The sequence below is a fragment of the Rhinopithecus roxellana genome, chromosome 6 (genome assembly GCF_007565055.1).
Source record: "Rhinopithecus roxellana isolate Shanxi Qingling chromosome 6, ASM756505v1, whole genome shotgun sequence".
NCBI classification, from domain to species: Eukaryota; Metazoa; Chordata; class Mammalia; order Primates; family Cercopithecidae; genus Rhinopithecus; species Rhinopithecus roxellana.
The window spans coordinates 88,525,163-88,549,104 of NC_044554.1; the positions used below are offsets into that span (position 1 = coordinate 88,525,163).

The 23,942-nt window shown below is 35.6% G+C and overlaps 1 protein-coding gene across 1 annotated transcript in view; it reads right to left on the bottom strand.

The window, feature by feature from the left end:
- The window catches only part of TBX20 (T-box transcription factor 20), a 54,670-nt gene that overhangs the window by 13,000 nt on the left and 17,728 nt on the right, over positions 1–23,942 (bottom strand). Inside the window, exon 6 of the mRNA XM_010361125.2 lies at positions 18,415–18,491. Within this exon, the coding sequence (XP_010359427.1) occupies positions 18,415–18,491 (77 nt within the window). The remainder of the gene's footprint in view (positions 1–18,414; positions 18,492–23,942) is intronic.

Consider the following 23,942-nt stretch of genomic DNA (forward strand, 5'->3'; position numbering starts at 1 on the left):
TCAATTTTTGATGTATGTATTATTTATTTAAAATTAATTTCACATTACAAAATGAGACTGTGATAACCCACCAATGAACAAAAACAAAATAACTGCTGGTCTAACATTGGTACTTTGGGAACCCATTATGAGTTGGTTAAAAAATATAATTATGCTGATTTTTAAATCAATGTAATTTATGTATGGTCAGCTGTGCAATATTTTGGAAATATCATGGGCTTTAATTTCACTTATCAAATGCATGAATGAATAGATGAGTAAGTGGATCATCTACAACCATTTTCACATTCTGGCTTTGTTACTTTCTTAACCTCTCTTCACCTGCAAATTGGGGAGCATAACATCTGCCTCACAGGGCCACTCATTCATTGAAAAAAAAGTATTGAGTCACTGCTATGAACAAGGAATTGAAGAGATAGCAAAAAAAAAAAAAAAAAAAAAAAAAAAAAATCCCTGTCTAATGAGTGATGAGGGTAAAGGGAAAACTGGGAGTCGGGGTGAAAAGTGGGGGAGAGAATAAGAAAAACATGCAGTATATTAGATGTTGATAATAGTGCTATGGAAAATAAAAATAAAACAGAATAACAATAAGAAGTATTACTATAAGGATTAAATGAGAAAATGCATTTGAATTACCTAAAATAGTGTCTGGCACATAGAAGACAGTAAATATAAGTGCCTTTAAAAGTATATCTAAAACAAGTAAAAATATTTTATCCTCTTAGATTATATTTTTTCTGATATATTCTACCTGTCTGTATAATTCTAATTCAGAATAATGTGGTCCAAACAAGAGGATTTTTCTCAGTGACTGAATGCTAAAGTCGGTGGAGAAATTGACTAGGATATTACTTGCAGTTCTATTATAAAACTATATCTGACATCAAAGAGAAATGTTAGGCTTTAGTGAGTTCATTATCACTTGTTTAAAAGTGTAACCTATTTTTAAATATCCCTTGAACAGACTTATTGAATCCCATGAGTTAGGCTTGTTGAAGGGAAAACATTTTATCATTCACTGAGAGGTACTGGTGAATATATTCAAAGCAAAAGTTAATGGGGAGGATAATTTGGCATAACATGGACAGTAATTAATTTACCAGCTGCCATATATTTTAATCTTTATATACAAACACCTGATAATGTTGAAGCCCAGCAGCCTAAACAGCTGATATTATTTACTCAAAGGTTTAATTTACTACAATATTAGAGAGTGACTGTCTTTTGAGGTCATTAAGAAGAAAGTCAAGTGAGCTGCGCAACCCCTAGTAAAATGACAACTATAACATACATTCAAGCTGATGTCCTTTAAGTGTGAACCATAAGTCATATTAACAAAATTTTACATGAACATAGGAGAGAATTAGGTGGTGGTTGTTTTCACATGCAAATGAACTTGTTGCAACATCTTGGAAGGTATTTTTTTGTACATTTATAAAGGATTTGCTGTCCATGGGCCCAAATTCTGGATGGTATTTTTCTAGGGTGTATTCCTCTTCCCACAAATTGCATATAACTACTAAATTCATGCACTTAATATTTTTTTAGAAAAGAGTGTAATAGTTACATCTCTAAAAAGCATACTTAATAAGATCATTTAAATATCTTTCACATAACACACACAAGACAAATAATTTCCCAAGTAATACAGTGAAACATTGTGAAACATTTTGCTTTTCTATAAGAACATTATATTCATTTTGCCCTGGCTAGATCACTGGTATCATTACTTATGCTAGTCTCTAGGAGGGGAAAAGAGGGATTTTATTGAAATGATTTACTTGTGTCAGGCCTGGAAGTGAACTGAAAGCAATGGCAGTTCTTATATAAAGGACGGTATAATTGAATTATTGCCTTTTAAGTGATTGAAAACAGTGGTGCATATCAGGGCCATCTCTTCGAAGATGTTACAAAGAGAAGTCAGGCCATGTTGTTTACTTTATGTCTAATCCCTGTTTCCAGCAGAACAAAAAGTGCAAAGAATTTGTTTAGCCTAGAAGCCCACTGTGAGAATTTCTAAAATGCTGTACCCTGAAAAGTGAGGATGACTCACCAAACAGGTCAAGTGATTTCGGTATCACAAGCTATGACAGTATCTTGTAATGCTAGTTCTGTCACATCCCAATGGAACAGACTGTAGTTTTAGTAGACTTACCTTTGGATTTAATAGGTAGATAAAATGGGTACTGTTACTGAAAGTCAGTCTTTCTAACATCTAATGCTAAATATTTTTTCTAGGCAAAAAAAAAAAAAAAGTGCATCATTACTTTATTTGATCTTTAAAACATCTCCTCTGACTACTTTGTAACCATCAATTTCAGAAACAGTACACATGTCAGAGACGCAATCACGGCCAGAAAATTGGCAAAACAGGATCACTACAATGATTATCGTGCTCTGCCAAAACATTCAGAACCATTTGAAGTCATTTGGACTGTTTATTCAAACTCTAGACAAGCAAAACCAGCACTCTTATCAGTACTGAAACTGGTTGCCCTTCCTCTATCTTTGAAACTAAAGTGCAAATTTCTGAATGCTCAAAAAGCAAAACTTTCCCTTCCCCTCACATTCTCCTTTGCAAAACCACTGTTCCTAACACAGTCCTCTTTTACTGCAATTACTAGATTGATGGCAATTATATGTTTTCAGGTCTGTCTCCACTACTATGCTGCTGGCCCTTAATTGAAAATAATAATAATACTTTCTTAATCTAGGCTGGTGTTCTCAGACTTTAGTCTAAGAACTAGAAGCACCTGGGGGGGTTCATCAAAGGACAGATTGTCAAGCCCCATCCTAGAGTTTCTGTCTCAGTAGGTCTGGGGTGTGGCCTGAGAAGGTGCTTCTCAATATGTTCCAGGTGCTGCTGATGCTGCTGAGAACCACTGCCCTAGTGAAGTGGTCAGGGGCATGTTTGCTGGAGCAAGTCTGCATGTCTTGAACCCTGCCCAGCTACTTGCCAGCTGTGTGCTCACGGGCAAATTACTTCACTTTTTCATGCCTCCCTTTTCTCATCTGTAAAATAAGGATATCAATATGATCAAGTTCTTAGAGTTACTAAGATTAAGTGAATTAATACACGGAGAGCTTAATTGGTACCTGACACATAAGTGCCAATAAATGTTTATAGATAACAGAATTAAACTATCTTTACTGTTATTATTGAGCATCAAGATCACATGTTCCAGAAGCTGCTTACATGATCATAATCATTTTAGATGAACTTGAGACTACCAGTCTCTATAACTTGCCATGCTTTGTTTAAACCTTCCTTCCTTATACATGCCGGAGATGAAATTAATATTAAGTGTTATTTCAATTTACATTTCTCTCCTAAATACAGACCTGGCAAAACTGTGTTCAAGGAGAAAATGTCAAATCCATTAAAATCAGATATAATTCGTAAAAAACAAAATATATAAAGTTGTTTTTGGTCATTAATTTGTTCATTTTTATATCACATCTTACTGAGACTTTGTAAATAACTCCTTGTCACAACATTTTTCTAAAGATTGATGCAGATATATTATAAATTACTGGAAGACAATGTATCAATATTCATAACTTCCACAAAATACTTAATAAATGAAAACTTTAGATAATACAATTTAGGAGGTATTATAAATCATTAATTTTAATTTGAGAACTGAAATATACAATCCATTTTGGAAAAACAAAATGACTCTAACTTAATCTTTGAAAAAGCTTTTAGGTTTTAGTTTATTTCTAATTATTTGACTTAATCTTATTGATTTTTCTTTGCAGTAATATACATTTCGGGTTCTGTATAATCATTAGAAACTTAAGTAAACTGTACCACTGAAAAATCCCAAAAACTATTATGCTTAGTTTTCTAAGTTGTATGACTGTGACAACCAAATAAAAAGTCTGACAAAGTACAGATTATTCAGCTTAGAAAAAACATCAGTAAACTGTGAGGCACGCAAAAATATTCTTAATACACAGATAGAAAGAAAGACATAGCAAGAAAAAAGGGATAATTTACAACCATAAGTTAACTGTGAATAACTCTATCAAACTCATTGGTCTGGCACTTCCAGTTCATACCATTTTATAAAATAAATGCTTCCTCTAAAAAGTTGTGGATAAATGAGTAGCATTTTAAGTGCAGAAACACATCTTGCTAACTAAAAAATTTTGTGGTGACCCCTTCTATAATTTGAAACTAAATTAGTTCTGTTTAACACCATTCCTTCTTTCTTGCTGTTGTTGCCAACGGATTTTGATTTTATTAAATTAACATATTTTATTTAAAAGCAGACTTTTTTTGAGATGGAGTTTTGCTCTTGTTGCCCAGACTGGAGTGCAATGGCACGATCTCAGCTCACCGCAACCACCACCTCCCCGGTTCAAGTGATTCTCCTGCCTCAGCCTCCCGAGTAGCTGGGATTACAGGCATGCACTACCATGCCCGGTTAATTTTGTATTCTTAGTAGAGACAGGGTTTTTCCATGTTGTTCAGGCTGGTCTCAAACTCCCGAGCTCAGGTGATCCACCCACCTAGGCCTCCCAAAGTGCTGGGACTACAGGCGTGAGCCACTGCGCCCAGCCCAAAAGCAGACTTTAATCTGGCTACCAAACAAATCTGCTTCCATTATATGCATGCAGACTTTTATACTAAGTCTATCTTTGCTAAAGATTTAAAGAAAATTATTTCTTTCCCAAGAAGCTGTGCATTCAGATTCTTTATCTATATCTGGGCTTTGGTATCTTCCATACAGTAAGCAACTTCTATAAAATAAAGATGTGGTGGGATGGATTAGATGATCTTGAAGATTTACTATGGTTTTAATGATTTATAAATCTGTAAATATATAAACAAAAGTAAACATTTTATTTATTTATTTATTTTGAGACGGAGTCTTGCTCTGCCACCCAGGCTGGAGTGCAGTGGCCGGATCTCAGCTCACTGCAAGCTCCGCCTCCCAGGTTTAGGCCATTCTCCTGTCTCAGCCTCCCAAGTAGCTGGGACTACAGGCGCCCGCCTTGTCGCCCGGCTAGTTTTTTGTATTTTTTAGTAAAGACGGGGTTTCACCGTGTTAGCCAGGATGGTCTCGATCTCCTGACCTCGTGATCCACCTGTCTCGGTCTCCCAAAGTGCTGGGATTACAGGCTTGAGCCACCGCGCCCGGCCAAAAGTAAACATTTTAAAACAGCTGTTTTGAAAAATCCCAGTACTAATTGCAAAAAAATCTACAGTTCTAGACCCATGTCTTCTACTATTTGGGTGGCACTGGGCAAATCACTTGAGCTCCTGCGGCCCTAACTGGTGCACTGTTATAATGACAAGGATAAACTAGATTAACTCCTAAATTTCATTCTAACTTCAAAATAAATACTTCCTAGAAAACTAATTAATTGTATTCTGGAAGTTTAAAATCAAAATACCAGGGTATGCTTTAGTATATAATTTTAAAATATGTTTTTACTATTTATTTGATATGTGAGAAAGAATAAAGCACATACTAATAATTAAATATAAAGTTATTTCCATTTTTACAGGATTGTAATATTATAATATGTTGCTCTATATTCCAGAAATAAAATTCATTCAAGTTCTGTCTCTTTGTTCTGATATCTATTATAGTCTGAACATTTCAGACTAGAACAGACAGTGTTCAGTCTGAACACTGAAGATGCACGTGTTGAAACCTAATCACCAATGTGACAATATTGGGAGGTCAGGCCTTTGGGAGGTGACTAGGATGAGAGGGTGGAGCCCTCATGAATGAGACTAGTGCCCTTATGAAAGAGCCTGAGGAAGCTTACTTGCCCTTTCTACCAAGAAGGCACCATTTATGAAGCAGAGTGCATGTCCTCACCAGACACTAAACCTGCCAGTGCCTTGCTCTTAGACTTTCCAGCCTCCAGAGTTGTAAGAAATAAACGTTGCTTATAAGCTACCCTGTTTATGGTCTTTTGTTATAACAGCCCAGATGAACTAGGATACATCTAAGCACCATCGTAGTCCTGGATCCTATCCCTCCAAGCAGAGGTGATGCAACTGTCCTCCTCTATCTCAGAAGCCTAGTCTGCTCTGTGACTCCTCTTACAGAATGTGGGTCTCAAGGGGAACACTGTGGGTCAGTGGGAGCAGGGGGCAGCAAATGTTTTTCTGTAAAGGGTCAGATAGTAAATATGTTAAGTTTTACAGGTCATATGATCTCTGTCAAATATATACAACACTGTCATCGTAACACAAAAACAGCCACATATAATACTTAAACAAAACAAAACAAAAACAGACCATGTTCCAATAAAACTGTATTGATAAGCAATAAAATTTACTTTCATATTATTTTCACATGTCAGGAAATATTACTTTAAAAAACTTTTCCAACCATTTAAAGAGGTAAAACCCATTCTTAGCTTTGGGCTGTACCCAGCAGGTGCCAGGCTGCAGTTTGCCAACCCCTGCTCTAGGCTGTTTACTTGATTAGATGTGTGCCCCACTGACCCTGCACTGCTCCTAAGGAAACATGCTTTGAAAATTCTACAACCCAACCCAAAGTTGTGTTAGAACCAAATACCACTTTCTTTCCAGCACCCTAAATTATTAGGAAAGACCCAGGAATTATTCACAAACCATGAACTTCTTTAGCAACTATGCCAAAATATTTACTTCTTCATTATGCTGACGTAGAGAAAACTTCCCACAAATTCCCAGAATATTAGATTTGCAACTTCCTTTCCTAAAGTCTCCTTCCTCACCCAAACTAATAGAGTACACTTGAGCTCTGAACAAAAAGGGCCATATCCCACTGGGCTTATGTCCAAACTTCATGTGTTTGAAAGTTTTATTCAGTGCAAGTGGTTTTAAAATCACTTTTATAGAGACTTTTAGTATGAATTTTGGACCAATAGGGTGATATAAGCCTTTATATTTAATTCCCTGACCTACTAATATGAACAAGAAAACAAGAGAAACTCAAGAAATGAGGGAGGGTGCCAAGTATATATTACAATATTTCAGCCACACACAAGTAAGGAGTAAGGGCAGCACCAGTCAGCATGCCATCCATCAGCATGTAAGGAAGAAAGATACCTGGGGTGGAAACAAACAAGGCTTCTGTTGGAACTTCATCAAAACCCCAACTTGGAGTGAATGGGGTTAAAGATGAAAGCAGATCTTTGAGCAGTTCTTTGGTGAACAGGTTCCCACACAGCTGGAGTCTAGGAGGAAGGAATCCCACGGCAACCCTCCCACCCAGCACATGGTGTATTTGGCACACTGAACAGTGTGGACCATCACCATGGCCATCTCTGGAGGCGGACATGAGGCTGCCGTGCTGGGTGAGGGAACCAGCACTGCCCCAGCTGGTTTCTAGCTGCTGAGGCAGAGAGGGTAGCCACATCAATGGCAAGTCAACACTCCTTTTTCAGAAACGACTCTCTTATCTATCTGTAACAATTCTCTAACTTAAACAGAATTTCCACATTGGTAAAATGACAATAAATGTATTGCCCCTTCTTCAGTCTATACCTGGAAGATCTAACAAACAGCCTCAGGCTTTTACTCAGAATCAATTTCAGCTCCTAATATTAAACAGACATTCTATTCTACAGATGAGCTAGAGAAAAATAATTGGACATTACAAAATATTCAACAGTTCAAAAGAAGAAAAGTCATTAACAGAGCAGAACAAATGACTTCTTCTGAAGCAGACTTATTGCAAGAAACAGAAGGCCACATTTTAAAATCTCTAATTTGTGCTTTTAAAATTTTAGTAAGATTTAAGAAGACCCTCTATTAATAAAATAGGGACTATTAGCCATTTGTAAAGGAAACAATCTGAGCATGTAAAATTACACTTAGAAATAACACAACAGTAATTCTCACATTTTAAAGGAACTCAGTAAAGACAGAAGAGAGAATATTAGATGCTGCAGAAAACAGAATTAGCAAATTAGAAGATATAAGAAGTTCTCCCAAAATTCCGAGTAAAAATCTAAAGAGAGAAGATAAATGGGGAATAGATTAAGGAGATGCAACATACGTTTACATTAACATTAAGATAATTTCTAAAGGATGATAAGAAAGACCAATGAATAAAATTCGAAGTCCAAGATTATTTAAGCAAAAATTATTTGTTGAGGGAGGAGAAGTACAAAAAAAATCTCTATTTCCTATTGTATAGGACAACAAAACACACACTTTCAGTCTTGGCAAAAAAAAAAAAAAAAAAAAAAAAAAAAAAGAAAGAAAGAAATATCAAAAGGAAAAGAAAAGAAGAAAATTCTCCTGAGCTCAATTAAGACTTGAATTTTCAATTGAAAAGTCTCAATTATATTTAAATACTAATAAAAAAAACGACAACTGAACAGATACTGACACAATTTCTGAATTTCAAAAATTGAGAAAACGTTCTAGAAACATTTTATCCAGACAGAGAAGAAAAAAGTAAGTTTCCAACAAAGAAAGACAATGGGTTTGGTATCTTTTATTCCACAATACTTCAAAACTAGATAACAATACTTAAAAGGAAGGTTGAAAGAGTTCTAGACAAAAGGACTGTGACTCTAGTCAGGTTCATACATAATGGCAATGCAGCCTCTCAGTTATGCAAGAACTCATAAAGAAGATGACCCACTTATATCATTCCTCAACCAATCACTCAATGTTTACCAACAACTGACAATAAAGTCAGAACATAATTCCAATAATTGAAGAGAGTACAGAAGAAATGAGCAGTAAACAATGAATATGCCTGCAAGTAAATTTAAAATAATTGTGGCTAATCTATCACAATCCTGATGTTCATTAAGAAAATAATTTAAGAAAGATGATAAGAAAGACCAAGGGCTAAAAATCTGATTTTAAGTCCCAGATTATTTAAACAAAAATTACTGGCTGAGGGAGGAATAGTATCCTATTTTATAGGATAACAAAACATATACTTTAATTCTTGGCAAAAAAAAAAAAATTGAGAAATACCAATTTTACAATGATGTCCTATTAGAATTTAAGGGCAGTAATTATTAAAAAGAAATACAGTGAACATTAGAGAAAAGATTTTGGTTTCAGATGAACTAAACTGGGTTTAAGGTTCAGCTATCACAAATCATGTGAATTTGGATAAATTATTAGCATCTTGAAGTTTTCATGATCTCATCTACAAAATATGAATAATAGTTTCTTTGTTAGATGATTTTTTTGAAATGATATATATATATATATATATATATTATATATAGCCCATTGTCTGACACATGGCACATGTGAGTGTTGGCCATTATTGTTAATAATAAAGGGGAAAAAAACTCGATAAATATAACAAAAGACAGGAAAAAAAATAAAAACTAAAACCATAGCTATATTAAACAGAAAGCAGAAACGGTTCAAAGAAACACCACCAAACACATCAGTTATCATAATGCTTGAAGCTGGATTAAGTTTTTCTATTGAAAAATAAAGACCCTTAGATAAGACTTTAAAAATACAGCTACTCTGTATGCTGTTTTTATAAAGACACAACATTCACTCACTCAACACATATTTGGGTGCTCACTGTGTGCCAGACACTATTCTGGGATCTGGGGATATGGTTAGGAAACAAAATGCAAAGACTTTGACCATTCAGATAGGCAGCACAATCCAGTAGGAAGGTTAAAGACCCTTGGGTAAGCAGGTCTGTGTGGTGAAGCCAGCAAGCAGGGGAGAGTAGAGTTCAGAGAGGTAACTGGGACAGGTGGGGTAGATTCTACAGAACCTTTGAGGCCTTGTCTGGACTTTAGATTGTACTCTAAATTAGAAGGTGAGGAATTGGAGGGCTCTGAGTATGAGCGATGTGATCAAATTTCCTTTCTTTGGGAAGATTATTCTGATTGCTATATTGAATAAAAATAAGGCCAATATTGAATGAAGGCCACTAAGAGTGGAGGCAGAGAGATCAGTTAGAATATTAATGTAATAATCTAGGAAAGAAAGGACAATGGCCTAGATCAGAGTGGTAGCAGTGAAGACAGTAAGTAGTTGGACTCCTCTGGACTAGAAGGATTAGTTGACAAGATGGGTTAATTGTTTGGATGTGTAAAATATGAGAAAAAGAAGAGTCAAAGATGACTCCAAGTTTTTTGGCCAGAACACTGGGAAGGATGAGGTTATGAGCAGCTATGATGAGAACAGTAAGGGAAGAGGTGGTGTGAAGGAGTGTGGTTAGGCAGCCAGGTATAGGTACATGAAATCTGAGGTGCTTTTAGGGGGACAGGGAAAAGTAAAAGCAATAGCCAGTCAGATATTTGAATCTGGAGAGACCAGAACCAGAAATGTAAGTTCAAGAGTCATCAGCATATAATGGTACTTAAAGGCATAAAACCAAGACACAGCACCCAGAGACCAGATGTAGACTGAGAAGTACAAGGACTAAGGTCTGGAACACATGGTGTTTACAGATGAATAAGATGAGGAGGAGCGAATGAGGGACGTACAGAAAGCATGGTAAATGAAGTGGAAATAAAAACAGAAGACTGAGTGGTCTAGGAAGGCCAGAAAGGAAAGAGGGGAGAATGAACAACTGTGCCAAGGGCTGCTGACAGGCCAAGGAAGATGAGGTCTGAGAACTGACCACTGGGTTTAGCAATGAGGAGGTCACTGGTGACTTTGACAAAGGTGGACTAGAGGGTAGTGGGGATGAATGTCTCAGAGGCAGAGTAGAAGACAGAAAGGGAGGAAAAAAATGGGAAAAGAGAACATACAAAACTTTTTCTGAGGAACTTTAAGGAGTGGAGAACTGGGAAAGTCAGTAATTCAAAAGACAAATGGGGTCAAGAAAGGGTTGTTTTCTTCTTAATGAAAATGACAGGATATTGATGAGAGAGAGAATATTGCTGTAGTCCTACAGATTTTTAAAAATTAAAGGGTAAACAAAAGAAAGCAAAAATTTAAAAAGGGTAGCCATATAAGATTAAAGTAGAACTTGAGACAAAAACAATTATGTGGGACAGATATTAACACATATTTGACCAATAAACAATGGAACAGACTAAGAAAGTTGTTAAAATAGTATTCCCCAAAAGAATACTGCACCCAGGTGAATTTATGGACAAGATTTATAAAATCTTCAGGTAAATGATCATTTTTTTGCTATTCAAACTGATTCTGACAATAAAAGGAAGGAAAATATTTCAATTAATTTGAACAAATTAGCAGAAACCAATACCAAAAACTGACAAGAGAAGGTACAAAATCAAATAATTGTTTCGAGACTGATACAAAAGGTCTTAAATGAAATATAAGTAGTTTAAATCCAGTAACTTAAGAAAACAGATAAAAATCCAGGCAGGAATATAAGGATGGTTCAACATAGACAATATGAATATATTATAACGTCATTCAAAATTTTTAAAAAAGGAAATAATCTCAATAGATGTTAAAAGATCATTTAGTATAAATTCAATTAATGTTAAGATAAAAGTTATTAACTTAGGTATGAAAGTTATTGCTTTGGTATAATAAAGAATATTCTTCTGAAACCAACAGCCACCAAAAACCATACATAATGAATCAAGAACAAAACAAAAATGCCAACTATTATTATCTTTCAATGGTGTCCCAGAAATTTTAATCAGTGTAATAAAACAAGAAAAAGATATTTTTTACAGTATAACTATTAGAAAGGAAAAGAGGAAATCATAATTTTTGCAAATGATATAGCAATTTAACTAGAAAACCAAGTGACTAAAATGAAAATGTATTAAAACTGATTTTTTAAGTTCAGTAAAATGACAGAATGCCAAAGACACATAGGAATCAACAGCTTTTTGCAGACTAAATTAGGCAGATTTCTAATTTAAAATTCTATTTACAAAAGTAAACACCTCCAAAAAATCTCTCTAGTGGTTTCCAATAAAAATGTAATGTGAATCACATATGTAAGTTTAGATAAGCCCCGCTGCCACATTAAAAAAAAGTATTAAAAATATATTTTATGTAACACGATAACCCAAATTATTACAATATATCTAATTGATATTTTTAAATGATTTTTTTCATATTGAGTCTTCAAATTTTAGTGACTTTTGGTAGTTAGCTAACCTGTTTGTGTGTTTGCCACACTTAGCAGTGTATTTCACATCCTCACTAGCCACCTGTGGCCAGCAGCTATTGTATCAGAGCAGGTATCATAGGCCTAGATGTGTGCCTAAGAACATCTGTGCAGAACTTACGAACTCGAAAATGGCAAACTGCTACATAGCACAGGAGATTCCAGAAAGAGGACAAACATATTACATATTCATAGATGAGAATAGGAATGTGTGTCTTTGAATACTGATATCACTGTTAAGATACCAATTTTCCCTCCCAGGTTATTATATAAATTTAACACAAGTCTAAGCTAAATTCCCATAACATTTATGTAGAAAACCTGACAAAAAGATTTCAAAGACTGGAAGCACAAAGATCAAAGACTATCAAGAAACTTTTAAAATGACAAGTAAACAAAGATTGGAATTTGCCATATCAGATATTTAAATATCAACTATTTACAATTTATAAAAATTACAACAATATGATACTGGCAGCTCAACAAAGAGACTGTAAGAACTAATATGCATAAGAATTTGGTACAGCATATGACAAAGGGAGAATGAAAAATAAGTGGGAAATGAATACATTAGTAAATACATATTAATAGTATTCAGGCCACTTGTAAAAAACATAAAGTTATATGTCTATTTTATAATGTTCAACAAAATAAATACTACACAAGTCAAAAGTTTAAATGAAAAACTAAAAAGCGGTAAGGTGATTAAAAAATCTATAGTAAATGTTTTTATTATTTTGGAGTGAGAAAAGTTTTCTAGGATAGAAATCAAAGAACGAGAGCAACAGATTGGTGATAAAACCATCTAGGTACCAAAAGCATAAATAAAAAGCTAATTTTCAACCTGGTAAAATGATTCCAACATACATGAACAATAAAATACTAATACCCTTGATACATAAGTAGCTTTTATAGCTCATTTAGAGAACAAGGTGAACAATCCAAAAAAAAAAAAAAAAAAAGACCTAAGGACATAAACAGGCCAATTCCCAGGAGAAAATACAAATGTTCACCTATGAAACTGGCAAAGATGAAAAGACGATGATCACGTCTGACAAAGGCGTAAAGGAATGGGTAACTGCTGTGAACAACCTTTCCTGAAGGAAACTTGGCAGTATGCATAAAATGCCTTAAAAACACATACAGTCATGTGTCACATAACAATGCTTCAGCTCACAACATTCCACATATATGACAGCAGTCCCCTAACATCAGAATGGAGCTGAAAAATGTCTATCACCTAGTGACATCACAGCCATCATAACGCAGCAGCATAACACGTTACTCACATGTTTGTATAAAGTACATCATACTTGATAGTGATAACAATGATGTTACTGGTTTGTATATGTACTATGCTATAATTTTTATCATTATTTCATGGTGTACTCCTTCTACTTATCAAAAAAAAAAAAAAAAGTTAACTGTGAAACAGTCTCAGGCAGATCCTCTGGCAGGTATTCCAGAAGAAGGCATTATCATTACAGGAGATGTGTGTTATTGCCCCTGAAGATGTTCAGTGACAGAAGATCCGGAGGTGTAAGACAGTGATATTGATAATCCTGACCGACGGTAGGCCTGATGTGTCTGATTATGTCTTAGGTTTTAATAAAAATGTTTAAAAAGTAAAAAAAAAAAAAACTTACAGAATAAGGATATAAAGAAAACTGAAAAATGTTTTTGTACAGTTGTACAATGTGTATGTTTTAAGCTAACCTCTTAAAGGAGAGTCAAAAAGTTAAAAAAAAGTTAAAAAGTTTAGAAAGTAAAACAGTTGCAATAAGCACTATGGTTAATTTATTCTTAAAGAAAAATATTCTTTTTATAAATTTGGTATAGCCTAAGTGTACAGTGTTTATAAAGTCTACAGTAGTGTACAGCAATGTCCTGGGCCTTCATATTCACTGACCACTCACCCAGAGCAAATGCCAGACCTTAAGCTCCATTCATGGTGAGTGTCCTATACAGGTATACCACTTTTATGTTTTACACTGTATTTTTACTATGCCTTTTTAATGTTTAGGTTCATAAATACCTACCCTTGCATTACAGCTGCCTGCAGTATTCAGTACAGTAACATGCAACACAGTACGGTTTGTAGTCTAGGATCAATAGGCCATACCAAATAGCCTACGTGTGTAGTAGGCTGACCATCTGGGTTTGTGTAAATACACTCTATGACGTTTTCACAATGACAAAATCTCTAAACAATGCATTTCTCAGAAAGCAGCCCTCCTGTTAAGTGACTCATGACTATACATCTTTCCACTTATATGAGGTACCCAGACTAGATAAATTCATAGATGCAGAAAGTAGGATACAGATTATCAGGGCCTCAAAGGGACAGTAAATTGGAAGTTATTTTAATGGGTACAGAGTTTCTATTTGGGATGATGAGAACATTCTGGAAACGGATAGCAGTGATGGTTACGCGACATCATGAATGTACTTAATGTCACTGAATTGTACACTTTAAAATGGTTAAAATGGCCAATTTTATGTTATATATATTTTACCACAATTTCTAAAACCTCTATTGCATGGCTATGAAGTTTATTAAACCATTCTCCTATTATTGAATATTTGGGTTCTTTTTCCAAATTTTTAAACAATTAAAAATAATACTATGATAAAAAAAAAAATCCTTTGACTCAGCATTTTAATTTGTGGATATTTATCTTATGGTAATAATTAAGAAGATGTATAAAGATACGTGTTTTCCTCCTGGCACTATTTGTAACAGCAAAAAATCAGAAACCTAAATAACTAATGCATAGGATTAGTCAAATAAATTACAGCATATAATGGAAAATTAGAAAGCCAATAAAAAGTGTACTGCAGACATATATCTATTTATATTAAGGGGGAAAATTAAAAATAATATAGTTGGCAAGATAAACTTTAAAGGAAGTAAATGTTCACATGTGCATAAGAAAGTATCTGAAAGAATATATAATGGATGGCCGGGCGCGGTGGCTCAAGCCTGTAATCCCAGCACTTTGGGAGGCTGAGATGGGCGGATCACGAGGTCAGGAGATCAAGACCATCCTGGCTAACATGGTGAAACCCCGTCTCTACTAAAAATACAAAAAAAAACTAGCTGGGCGAGGTGGCGGGCGCCTGTAGTCCCAGCTACTCGGGAGGCTGAGGCAGGAGAATGGCGTAAACCCGGGAGGCGGAGCTTGCAGTGAGCTGAGATCCAGCCACTGCACTCTAGCCTGGGCCACAGAGCAAGACTCCCATCTCAAAAAAAAAAAAAAAATATATATATATATATATAATGGGTTTTGCCAGCGGTCATTTCTAAGGAAATGGGGTTTCACTGCTTTTTTATGCTCTTTTTCTTACTTGTCCGTATTTTCTGATTTTTTGGCAATGCACACAAACTCTTTTAGTAAAAAGAAAAAAAATTAATGAAAGAAACTTAATTTTGAATACAACATAGATAACTCCTCCCAGTTATTTTTCCTTTCTCAGAAGTGTACTGGACGAAGTTAACCGCACCTCCCCCCAAAAAAGAAACACAAAATGCCAAAGAATGACTGTCTAAAGCTTGTTATTATATGAAACCAGCCAATAATTGTTTCCCCAATCTGAGAAACCAGACATTAGATTATATAAAGATATCCCTTTGGGTTTTTGGTTTGCTTCCTGGTTGACCATGGTAGGTATATTACAAAGCAGTAATGAAAATACTTTTTATTTTTGCCAGTGAGGTGGGTTTTCTTTTAGAAATGAGGAAGACGGTGTCCCTGAAGAGTAAGTCTACACACAAAGTGAGACATTCAAGTACCTCAGTGGAACCTAATAAAATTAGAGCAAGAAAACTGAAACACCTTTAAGAGTATCCCAAAAGCTTGTGTAGCTGTAGAAGGATTAAAACTGTGAATTTTGAGGTATAAGCCAACAGATCCAATCCTAAAGGCATTTTTGTTTGGGTGTCCCACACATTAAGTTGTAAATCTGAAACAGGAAGCTTGAAATCATTAAGGTCACATATTTATAACATCATATTCAATTAGGTTAGAAAAGTGCAATATCTGTCATCATGTCATAAAAAGATGTGTTTTTCTCTCAGATCTCTTATAAAGAAAAGCTCCCTATATTGTTAAGGATAGGGCTGTTTTCAATCAGTTACAAGGAGCAATTCAATTACTAGATGGTTTAGTGCAGTAACTGACTCCAGACTAATTTAATTTCTTTAGGTCTCTAAAGATCAATTGATCTGATTTGTCCCATCCCCAAAGGCTGTTTATGAAAAATTCAGACTTAAATATCTGGAAATGAAATCCAAAACCTCGGCCAATTTCACACTACTTAGGTCATCTTGCAAACTTTCAGCTAGTCATGTAAAGAGTGCTGTCTTTGCCCTCAGACCATTGAAAGCTACTTAGCTTCGTGTACATGTGAGTGCTCCCACATCAGGATGCTTATTCAATAAGTGGAAAATGTGGCCGCATGCATTATCAAATCTGCCGTTCTAAAGAGCAGTCAGACTGAGTACCTCCTATCTTGTAAACCCATGTGCAACTACAAGGCTATTTTTACTCTAGGAGTAGTTTATTAAGACTATGAAACATAGAGTTACGTGGGATAAAAGTTATTAGATGAAATGCTCATATAACAAGATGAAGAACTTGTAATTATTTTACATTTCTAGATTTATAAAATGCTGTCATAAATGCCAGCTTATTTGATTCTCAGAATAAACCTCTGAGGTGAGCAGGGTTATTTTTTCCATTTTCTAGATGAGGGAACAGACTCAGAAGTCTGGTGACTTCTTCAGGATCACTCACCCAGGAGAAGGCAGAGGTGAGACTCTAAGCCCTAACTTTTTTTTCTCCCAATATATCGTGCGTACCCCCATGGTCTGAGACAGAAAATATGACACACACTATAAAAACAGATCACTATCACCCCACTGCATCACTGTCTCCATTCTTACTTAATACCTGAATAAAACTGAGAAAAAGTTCACTTATAACAATCCCAAATGCATAAACCCACTGCAGCAGGGCTTCTGGCCCTCAGAAACAGGAAATAAAGTCATGCCTAAATGAAGTTGCCTTTTGCAAGTGGACTCCTTTGTTGCCCCCTCACTACTGGTACCACATTCTCAGTGACTTGTATCCCACCTAATTTGAGAGTTACCACTTGCCTTCTCTCTGCACTTTGCAACGGATTTTCAATCACAAGCTCAAGTTTCTTTTCCTGATCTCGACACTTCCAACCAACTTGTCAAGCTCTCCAACTATTTAATCTTTCTTTTCTGCTCAAATCCCATAGTGCCTGCCCAACATTCAGCCTCTCCTGCTAGCTCCTCTATTTCCCGACTGAGCCTCTAAGTCTGTTCCCCTAAATCAAACCTCCACCTCACATTCTGCCACTTGGGAAGGCTTAGGAAGGCTGAGACAGGGGTTGTTAAAATATGTAATTATCCCTTAATTTGAGTTGCCAAGATAGGTTAGACAGAAGTGCTGAGGTCAGGAGATGTGGCTATGTGGGTAACAAAGAGTGCAGCAGAAATGTGCAGCAGTTAGTAGGGAAATTACACAAAGATGTAGAGATAAAGTAAATCAGTGGTTCTGGTGTTTAGGGAACTTCCCTGGTCAACCAAGACATTGGGCCACATAAAAGAATTAGTGTGTTTAAGAAGTACAAATAATCAGTCAGGTTTAAAAATCTTCTCTTTGAAAAACAATTTTTGATGTTCATACTGGGCAAAATATGTATCTCCATATAGTCATTACTCATCACCTCAACGGTCTCAAACTGCGTGAACCATTTTAATTGAGTAAAAAGTAGGGTAAGTTACAGGCACATGATTTTCCTTGTCTTCTTAGAGGTCCTGAGGCCTGCCTGATGTCTCTCCTATTAAATATATGCAGTCTACTATATTGGTAAAATTATGTGACCTTGAACTAAATTACATCTCATTGTTTTAAAATTCCAAACTACCCTTACACTCTTTGTGTTAGCAAATATATCCACTTGGGAAGGTAAAAGGCTATCATGGTTCTGTTTCTCTACAGACTGCCACTCATTGAGACATGAAGCTTCAGAATATCAAGAGGACTAAGTCTTTAATAACAACAAAGCCCTATTTTTTATAGTAGAATAAATGTCCTGACCAAAGAAACTATTTTACACAGAAATTAAGCATATAATAGATCCAGTCACGGTAGCTGTCAGACTTAAGCAGTTGCATATGTACCAGGAATGGGGCACAGAGAATAGAAGACTACACATAGTAAGGTTATGATTCTCTGGTGTCGAAAGGAGTGTGTTGTTACAAACTCCCTCTTCTCTTGATCTTATCTGAACAAGAAAGTAAACAGAAAATTCTCATTACCTCTCAATGTCAGTGAGCCTGGAGGAATCCCGGAATCCTTTGGCAAAAGGATTGCTATCTATTTTCAGCTTCGTTATCTGGAGAAAGAATGGGTACAAAACAGTATCATTTCTGAGGTCAAGGAAGTAAAATCAGAAATAGTTTGTTCATTTTCCATAGCACACCAAGAATATCTTAATGTTTCTCAGTGTCGTGAGAAGGGTGGAAAGTGCTACACATGTTCACGAGAGGGACAAATCCCACCCAGGTGGGATGGGAGGGGAAGGCCTCAGAGAGGAGTATTGAAGACAGGCTGGAGGTCGACAGATAGATACAATTAGGGATGGGAGCCTTTGAGGCAAAAGTAGATGTGAACTGGGGTGTGTAGTATTTAATATATTATATAATATGTCAAAGGCTAGGGCTGAACTGAGGAATGGGAGAGCCACCTAAATGGGATAATTATGCAGAATTCCAGCACCGATAGGGAATGAAAGTAAGAATGCAGTCTCATTTGACTTGGTGACATCTTTTTTAGTACTGTGAGTACATACACATACCATAATAGATAAAAGGTAAAATGGCCAATAATAGCCTCATGTTCAATATGATATTGATATACATGACATAAAGCCTTCTGAATAGAAATTTTCTCCTATTTCCCTTTCCATTTGACTAAATCAGAATCAAATTAGTCCATCTTTTGTTATCCTTCCATGAAATGTTATTTATAAATTCTACGTTTTTATGGAAAAATACATTCTAATAATAATCACAGTCTGAAATATTAAATGTCCATGCTGTGGTGTTCAGAATTCCCATAGTACTACTATTAGTGTAGAAAGATTCATGAAATTATATGCACCATGCCTCTGAAGGAGAATACATTAAGTTGCGACAAAAAAATACAGGAAACACTGATTAAAAGATACTCAACATGGAAAATCCTGGAATTGCTAGAGCTGAATGGAAGCTGAGAGACCATCTAGCCCATGATCTTATCCGACAGATAATCACACACAGACTCAAAAAGCACAAGGGCCAAGATTCAGCTGGTCAGTAACTGAATTAGAACCAAGAAAACCTTTAAGGAATCATAGCTTCTCAGTATCAAAATTAGAACCCATGGTCACCTTTAGAGAGAAATGCATGCTAAAGATTCTTAACATGGGGAAAAAAAGTTACAGGCATGTCTTCTTCTTTCAAAGTAAGGAGTACACAATCAAAACAGATAGTTTGAAATACCTCTTGCCAGGCCGGGCACCATGGCTCACGCCTGTAATCCCAACACTTTGGGAGGCCCAGGCAGGCAGACCACAAAGTCAGGAGTTCAAGACCAGCCTGACCAACATGGTGAAACCCCGCCTCTACTAAAAATAAAAAATTAGCCAGGCATGGTGGCATGTGCCTGTAATCCCACCTACTCAGGAGGCTGAGGCAGGAGAATCACCTGAACCTAGGAGGCAGAGGCTGCAGCGAGCCGAGATCACGCCACTGAACTCCAGTCTGGGCAACAAGAGCAAGAGCAAGACTCTCTCTCAAAAGAAAAAAAAAAAAAAAGAAAAAAAGAAATACTCTTGCCAAAAAGCAACTTTCTCCCCAGTCGGAGTATATCTATAGAACACTTTAAACTGTTAACACGTGAGGAATTTCTTTTTTCATTTCAAAAGAAATGTGGTTTTTTTCTTTTTTATGGTTTCTGAAAGTGATCTAAACCAAGGCACAAGCTGCAAGAAACTATTTATGCCTCGCTTAAAATGAAACCCCCCATACTAACCCAGCCAGAAAGACTCCTCTATCAATAACACTGGCAAATTATAAGATTAACTCTTTGATAATACTAATTTTAAAAAACATTTGCTCACACCTGTAATCCCAGCACTTTGGGAGGCCGAGGCGGGCAGATCACAAGGTCAGGAGATCGAGACCAGCCTGGCTAACACAGTGAAACCCCGTCTCTACGAAAAATACAAAAACATTAGCTGGGCGTGGTGGCGGGTGCCTGTAGTCCCAGCTACTTGGGAGGCTGAGGTGGGAGAATGTTGTGAACCCGGGAGGGAGCTTGCAGTGAGCCGAGATCCTACCACTGCACTCCAGCCTGGGCGACAGAGCAAGATTCTGCCTCCAAAACAAAGCAGAACAAAACAAAAAAAAAAAAAACACATTTGCCTCAGAAATGCTCATTTTTAGCCCATGAACATTCACTGTTGAGCAGCTAAAGAAAATAGCTATGCTATGGCATTGGTAAGGAAGTCTTGTTTCATCCACTCATTCCGACTAGGACTTGTTTTTGAAGGTCAGTTTTGGGAGGAAGGAGAAAGTATTTTTTTGTTTGAAATAAATTACAAACATCTTCTAAAGCCCAGGCAATCAATATAGTCTACAATTACAAATATCAACAAGATTTTAAAATCCTCCAAGACATGAGCTATGCCTCTTTGTAATGAACAACTATATTTAAAATACGTTCTACTCCTGAAGTACTTTATAGTTCATTAATATGCTTTCACAATAATTCATCAGCAAATAATGAGGATTAATCACCACGCACATGCACTGCGCTAGATGTCGGGATGACACACACAGCTAATCAGAGCTGGAACTGCCTCTAAATGATGTTAAAGAAGGTGACACCACCTCCAACACACAGTTAGAGACATTAAAGGTGAATCAAACCCACAGGAAATTTTCAAACTGAAACTGTGAGGTGGAGCAATAAAGGTAAGGCTGCCTTTAAATAGCACATTTATAAAATTGAAAGTAAACAGGCTTGCCAATGGATAAAATTTTCTACAGACAACAACAGATAATATATCTGATGAAAAAATCATTTTGAAAGAACTGTTTACAGCCATCTCTCTAAGATATGAATATATCAAGCTTTTTCTGAGTCTTTACAAATGAAAAGGGTAGAAGGTATTACCTATCTGTTCTAATGATTAAAGATGGACTTTTGACATATTTTATCTCTGAAAAGAATTCTGAAAATCACATTTCTTGTTCTTTTTTCAAAAGATAAAGACTATTGGTTCAGAATACGATTGAGAAGTTATCTTAAATTCTTCAGTGCTCTAATACCACAGAAAATACATACTCTCAAAACACGTGTTGCTCAACTGATGTGTCACCATATCTAATAATACTGCCATACTCTGAGCAAAGGAGTAACTTAAATTCAACATGAGTTTTCAGATTTCTTCGAATTTTCTCTCATTATGAGAATTATCTACTTTGAATATCATTTTAATCCAACTTTCATAATTCCTAGGAGTATCAGTGGAAATTTCTTTACATTTTGATACAATTTCAAACTTCAGGAAAGTTGCAAGAATAGTACAAGGTGCTCTTATACACCCAGATTTATCAATTAACTACAGCAATGATTTAATTTTAGTGCACTAATTAGAAAAAGAATTCAAAACAATTACTTTCTCTATTTCTACTTAATCTAATTCTAGAGAAAATAATTGCTTTTGCACGTGAGAGCAGAAAAAACCTGAACGGATTTATATCACTAAAATCGTATGGGAGCTCTGGGTTGATGCTACACATTTCTGAACAGCTTTTATGGGGTATTAATAATTAGCAGCACAGAGATTGTGGATTAAACTTCTTTGTGAGCCCACCATATTCCTTGTAGCCCACTGTCACTAGACTCTGAATCTACTAGGGTGTCCACAATAAGAACCCCACAAATATTTGTTGAGTTTTACCTCAAGAACAAGCACAGTCAGAAATATGATCTCACCTTTTCACCAATTATGAACTAAGTGAAACCATGAATTCACAGGAAAAGTATTTCATTTTTTAAATTTAAAGATAAAATAATTTTTAAATAGCAAAATTTTAACATTCTAGGTAATCATACATTTTAAAAGGTCAGATATAGAGTTTATGCCACAATATTTAAATAAAGGCCAGTAGCTACAAAGAAATTCATTTTTTAAGGTGTAGTTTTACATCTCTTTATGAAATTTGGGATAAATGAAAAAAAAAAAAAAACACTTGAGAACTGATGAGAAAAAGAAACTGAGTTACAGACAGTGATTTCAGTTGGACACCATTTCATTCATGTCCAAAGAGAGGATGCCTGCAGTTTGTAATGCTGTTGAACAAATCACCTGTATCAAACGTAATCCTAAAAGAAGTATCAAAAATAAATCAGCTACCAAACATTGTATGTACAGAAACCAGAGGTATGGCTCCTTTATAACTCAAAAATTCTTAAAAGCAGCAAAGTTTCTCACTTCATCAAGAGAAAACACTAACAAGCATGGTTAGTAGTATGTGCTTAAGAAATGCTGCTGTTTAGTGTGGGTCTACATATATCCAAATTACTAATTCAGTCCAAAACACAACCCTGCTTTTTCATGTATTGAAATAATACAGAAGAACATAATGCAATTCCTAACCAGAATGTTCACTCTTTTGGCATCTCTATTATTTTTAAATAAATGTGTGGAGGGCAAATGGTGAAACTACCCGCTGTGCAAAAGAGAAGGGGACCTTTTGCAGTGTTTATTCTGTACAGTATCACTGGACTCTGAATCCAGCTAGGGTTCCCAGCCACAAGGTAAAATTGGCCCTCAGAGACCATTTCTCCAATTATCAGGAAAATATCTGACCAAAGGCATTTAAAAATGAAACTTGACCTACACTTCAACTCTACAGCAATGTTCTGCCTGCTCAAAAACAATGTATGACCTTTCAATCTTAAATTATAAAATAGTTTGTTGAAAGTGTAATGTATTTAGCTTTTATCCAATAATGTAAAGAAATGCAATCATTCCCTTGCAAAAACCAGAGAAAGAAACAGCAAATAAAAGGTCCTATTTTCATTACTTATAAATGAAACTACAAGGCACAATAAATGAGGAATTTTTTCACAAATTGTTTTGGAAACTCTGACTTGGATTTCAATAGACATAAAAATAGCAGTCATATCCAAAGCTTAAGATATATGAAAGTGGTCCTAAATGTGAATTTTTAAATCTTCCTCTCTTTTCTCCTCCCTCTCTGTTCTTTTTATGTGAAAAAAATTATAATACTATACGTAGTACATATTTACTCTATTTCCTATATATTTATTATATATTATAGGCTATTATATGCTGCAGGATAATTATTGTATGTTATAGGAAAATTACTACACAAACTTGGCAGAGCAGTGAAGTCAAAGTAGATGGTAGAAGGTCTAGAAAGAATCAAGGATAACTCTAGAAAATGACATAGGACTAATGAGAATGCTAACCCACAAGTTCATTTATTCACTAAACATATGTTTACTGAGCGCCTACAAGATGAATTTTGATTGGTCTTACGAGGTTTATAAACCATTTGCAAAACTGGCCTGTTAGGACACCAAATCAAATTGTTGACTATTAACTGGATTTCTATTTTAAAGGCCTATGGCTTTGTGCAAGGAGCTATAGTTTTAAAGGTGGACAGAGAAAAACTCAGACATAGTAATATCTATGAGAAAATTAATTCTGAATTTAGTCACTTTCATTGTGGTTACTCAGCAATGAAATGACACACTAATCCTATTT